This window comes from Pseudonaja textilis, chromosome 9, assembly GCF_049901715.1.
Source record: "Pseudonaja textilis isolate UNSWEBS1 chromosome 9, rPseTex1.2, whole genome shotgun sequence".
In the NCBI taxonomy this organism is placed as follows: domain Eukaryota; kingdom Metazoa; phylum Chordata; class Lepidosauria; order Squamata; family Elapidae; genus Pseudonaja; species Pseudonaja textilis.
Genome location: NC_141998.1, coordinates 1,950,001 through 1,955,000, shown reverse-complemented (window position 1 = coordinate 1,955,000; position 5,000 = coordinate 1,950,001). Strand labels below are relative to the sequence as shown.

Here is a 5,000-nt window from a genome sequence, read left to right as displayed (position 1 = left end):
CTTAAAAGCCTCCAGGGATGCAACTCCCACAACTTCCGGAGGTCCCCAGTCCCAAAGGCTCGGGCGCCCTGCCGAGCTGAGCAAAACCCGGGAGCCCTTCCTCCACTTGGGCGAGAAGCTAGACGTAAACCATGCAAAGAAGGAGGGTTGCGCCCCAGGCTCAGATTTCAGACCCAAAGAGAAAAGAGAGAGAGAAGCTGGAAATTCCCTACTAACAACAAAAGCTGTGTCTTGTGACACACACACACACACACACGCGAACACACAATCCCCAGAAATTCAGGGATGATTAATGTTTAGCTCACGAGAGAGCGGTATAAAACAGCTTCCTTCCTTTCGGTTTGGAACAAGAGTTCAGTTTGAAACAAGCTGGGAAGTTGCTTCTTTCAGGTCTAGACGTTTAAGAGGACCCAGCACAGCACAGCACAGCACAGCCATGGGAGCCTGCCTTAGTCCCTCCGACGACGGTAAGGACAACATTCAAGGCAGACGCTAAGTGGGCTCGAGGGGCTTGTTTCAGGGCAGCTTGGAAGGGAAGCCCCCCCAAAGAAAAATGATTTCTGAGCAGACGCCGAGGTCTCTTGACTCTGACCGGCGGCCGGCCTTCTCGCAACGATGCACGTGAAAAAGGTCCGGTGCTCAGAGACTGGCAGCAACTACTGTCAACATAGTTGTGACAGGCTTGCGGGGCCAGAATGTTGTGCAACAAGGTCACCTGGCGTAATAAGTTTGGATCTGGGGAAGGGACTTCTGTCCTTGCTGGGAGTTGTGTTGTGTGTGTGTGTGTGTGTGTGTGTGTGTGCACAAAGGAAGGCTCATGTGCGTGCATGTGTGTGTGTGCGTGCACAAAGGAAGGCTCAGCCTGTCTCATTGTACACGTGTTGTACTCTGACAATAATAATAATAATAATAATAATAATAATAATAATAATAATAATAATAGTACAACTCGCTTCCAACATCTTTGTAGAGCTTGAAGGGGCAAATGGAGTAGAGGAGAAGCAATTGGGTGATGTTGGGTGCGATGGAGATACTCCATCGTCCAGGTTGTCCCAAAGGTGCCTTTTTTTTCCAAAAAGCCAACTGGACTTTCTTGGGTTAGTTTTTATTTTTTCTCCCCTTTGAAAACATTTCGCTTCTCATCCAAGAGGCATCTTCAGTTCTTCAATTGTTCGGTTCTTCAACTGTTCAGAAGAACTTCTTTAATTGTTCGGAGGAACTTCTTTGAAAACATTTCGCTTCTCATCCAAGAAGCATCTTCAGTTCAGCTGCTTCAGTCCTTCGGAAGAAGAAGGTCTTCAGAACTGAAGAAGCTTCTTGGATGAGAAGCAAAACGTTTTCAAAGGAAAAAAAACAAACCAAGAAAGTCCAATTACCTTTTGGGGAAAAAAAAAGAAAGCACCATTGGGTGCTATCCTGGAAGGCTGATGTAGAACCTCCATGTTCAGGGATAGCTTGCCTGAATCCTAGTTGCTGATGCTTGGGAGAACAGAGTAGGTTTGAATGTGGACCTTTTCAACAGCAATTTCTCGGATCTGGTGAACTTGACCCAAATTCAATAAAATAAGAAGGGTGTTTTGGGGGAAGCCAGAATGGAGAAGCTGGACATCTCCAGATGTTGGTGAAAGACTGCCTCTCTTGTTCTTGGGCAGTTGGTCATACTGGTGTTGGAGGAGTCCCAGAAGATCTGGAGCACTGCAGCTCTTCTACCCCGGGTGAAGGATCTGATGAGTTTTCATTTGTGAGGGACTAGGGCAAGAGAGAGCATCTAGAGGGTCTTGGTTCATGGTCTCCTGGATGGGTCTCCCTGGCTGTGGTCATGATCCAGCACCATTGGGGGCTTCGTCCTGACTCAAGACTCTTATCCAAGGTTGCAGAGAGGCTGCCTGGGTGAGCGTGAGTAGAAATGTTGATATGGAAGACTTTTCCTATCAAGGACCCTCCAAATGAGTAGGAATGCAGTTCCCACAATTCCTGGTTGGACTAGAAGACCTCCAAGGTACCTTCCAACTCTATGCTGATGGATTGATTGATTGAAACTGCAATCCAGGAGGGATGGTGGCAATCAAGCCATGCTTTGGGTGTCTGTAACTCCCCAGGGAGTTTTCTAAGTTCAGTAATGAAAACAGGATCCCTTGTTTTCTCTCCTTTCTTTTGGGTTAAGGATTGCCTTGATGGTTTGACAACAAACCAGGATTAAAGGTTTAGGTCAGTGCCCCTGAGGTGTGAGGCAGAGGCTAAGAAGGGTCATGGTTTTGCTGGGGAACCTCTGGTTTAGAACATGATCATCGGGGGTCCTTGATGCGGTCTGAGCTTGCAGAGGTTTCACTTCGTTCATCTGCGTGATAGTGTATAACTATCAGTACTGTAGCACTGATGATGTTACTTAGTTCGGTAATGAAACGTCTGCCAGAAAGCAATCAAGCTCAGAGAGCACCAAGGACCCCACGGTTCTCCTCCTCCTCCTCCTCTTCAACTCCCAAACCCCATTCCCTTCTAGCACTGATGACGTTACCTAGTTTGGTAATGAAACGTCCGCAAGAAAACAACCAAGCTCAGAGACCAAAGACGCCTCATGTCCACCCTGAGCTATAAATATCCTTCTTTATTGGCGCGACCATCATTTAGATTATTTTGTGCCTTTTCATGTAGATTATTTTGAGCTGGCGTATTCAGCCGTCGCGGGATCTGGGCGTTAGAAGTCGAAAACACAGGCGCGATGAACATTGGAATCAAAAAGGCCCATCCACTTATCAGATTGTATCTAGTGGGCAGGTGGCAGAAGAAATAAAGGTGGATTCTTGTCTAATCAGCAGATACACATTGTGTTGCTTTGGGCCAAAGTTCCCCAAACTTTTTGGCTTTGTGGACTTGGGGGGGTGGGGTGGGGGGTTGGAGAGAGATAGTTGTGTGCAAGCAGTGGGGAAGTGCACGCGTAGCTTCACTGGCACGAGCAGCACGGACATACGCCCAACGCTGGTGCAAACGGAGTGCATGCGCACACGCTTGTCCACTGTTCGCGTAAGGGGTGGTGTGAGTATGCACACGTGCTTACCCACCTCTTCTGCAGGCCAGTTTAAGGCCCGGAGGTGGGCTGTGGAACATGGGTTAGGAGGCCCTGCCTCGCTTCAAATCCCGTGTTTTTCAGACTCAGCCTTTGGCTGGGGAATTCTGGGAGTCCCAACTGCCCAGTTTGCAAAACCCCTTCCGGATGTGCTGAATTGTTAAAAAGGCCCATAACACCAATTAGGGGAAATGGGTGGGTAGAGACCACTAGTACACGCAGAGAGAACGAAAAAGGAAACTGTAGTTCCTCAAAAATTCCACGAAGTGTCGTGGGTGGGGAGAGAATGACCACGCGTAAGCGGCCTTGTGACCAGGATCCCGTGAAGGTTGTGGCTTCTACGGAGAAACAGCCAGGGGGACGTAATTCCATGGGATTTCGTGGTTAGGACCACGGGTTCCCACACCGCCACAAACTATCTTACGGTTAGCCTCCTTTTGCAAGCAGCCTTTGGATTTTAGCAGCTGAATGAGCAGGCTTCAGTAGGCGAGTTAGGACTGGGCGCTAGTTCAAGTAAGGAACGTAGAAGTTACCTGACATGAGCCCACTGAGATATTTCAGATATAGGTCTGGCCCAAGACTAGTTAAAAGAGTTAACTAGTTAACATGCTGCAAGCAGAACAGCTTTGCTTGTGTAGGTGTGGGATACCAAATGTCCTTTTCAAGGAATTTCAATGGGGAAAGCATTTCTCAACAGACAGTACTTACAGAACCTCCTAGAAATGGACTGCTGGTTGATCGGGCTCACTGCTGGGATTTAGGCAGAATTTATGCTTAGAATCTCCTGTTGAGCAGGGGTTGGACTAGAAGACCTTGAAGGTTCCTTCCAACCGTATTATTCCATGTTCTATACTGTGCTAGGCCCCAGGATTGCTTTCCGTTGGGCATTGTTTAGCTTCAAGGCTCTGGAGAAGTTGGACATCCAGGCTCAAAATCACAGTGGCTCTTTGCATGAGTTTATATATATTTTAAACAGAAACAGCTGTGAAGGTCTGATTCACAGACGAACACTATACAGAAGAAGCCTGATGATGGCAGTTGAGATTCTGCCGAAACGTTGCTACAACTTTTAATGACATGGGAAAATACTCGAACAAACCTGAATACTATATATATATATATATATATATATATATACACACACACACACACACACACACACACACACACACACATACACACACATATACATACATATATATATATATTCTTTATATGAGTTTATTGTTGCAGATAAGGGAAACGCAGATAAGGGATTAAAGTTTATACATACGGGGAAAAACCAAGATAAGCCTTATGTGCAATTTTAAAAAAAAACCCAATCCAACCACAAAATGTACCTTTTGACGGGCTTGCGAAATACAACATTCATTTTAGCAACCTTCTGGGTCTGGAAAGCAATAAAACCCCAAGTGTCTTTAGAGGCAATAAGTCACTGAATTCCTTTCAGTTTCGCAGCTGCCAGTTTGACACCCTTGTCTTACACAAACAAGGCTATATATTAAAGAGGCTATTTTTAGGGCATGGTTAGGAATTAAACACACAGGTTGACCGCCTCTTTTGGGGGTGATAGCTAGCTAGCTAGCTAGATGATAGCTAGATAGCTAGATAGCTAGATAGCTAGATGATAGCTAGATAGCTAGATAGCTAGATAGCTAGATAGCTAGATAGATAGATAGATAACTAGATAGATAGATAGATAGATAGATAGATAGATAGATAGATAGATAGATAGATAACTCCAAAGCACCAGAAGGCAGGTCAAGAAACAACGAGTGGAAACTAACCAAGGAGAGAAGCAACTAAGAACTAAGGAGAAATTTCCTGACATTGTCAACCATTAGCCAGTGGAACCACTTGCCTCCAGAAGTTGTGAATGCTCCCACACTGGAGGTTTTTAAGAAGAGATTGGATAACCATTTGTCTGTTGAACAAG

The 5,000-nt window shown here is 45.9% G+C and overlaps 1 protein-coding gene and 1 long non-coding RNA gene across 2 annotated transcripts in view; one reads left to right on the top strand and one right to left on the bottom strand.

Annotated features, from left to right (window-relative positions):
* The window catches only part of LOC148125005 (uncharacterized), a 27,715-nt gene that overhangs the window by 14,467 nt on the left and 8,248 nt on the right, over positions 1-5,000 (bottom strand). The gene's annotated exons all lie outside the window — the stretch shown is intronic.
* NEURL3 (neuralized E3 ubiquitin protein ligase 3) overlaps positions 163-5,000 on the top strand; it is an 11,579-nt gene continuing 6,741 nt past the window's right edge. The window contains exon 1 of the mRNA XM_087938800.1: positions 163-467. Coding sequence (XP_087794926.1) covers positions 293-467 — 175 coding nt within the window. The 5' untranslated portion in view covers positions 163-292. The remainder of the gene's footprint in view (positions 468-5,000) is intronic.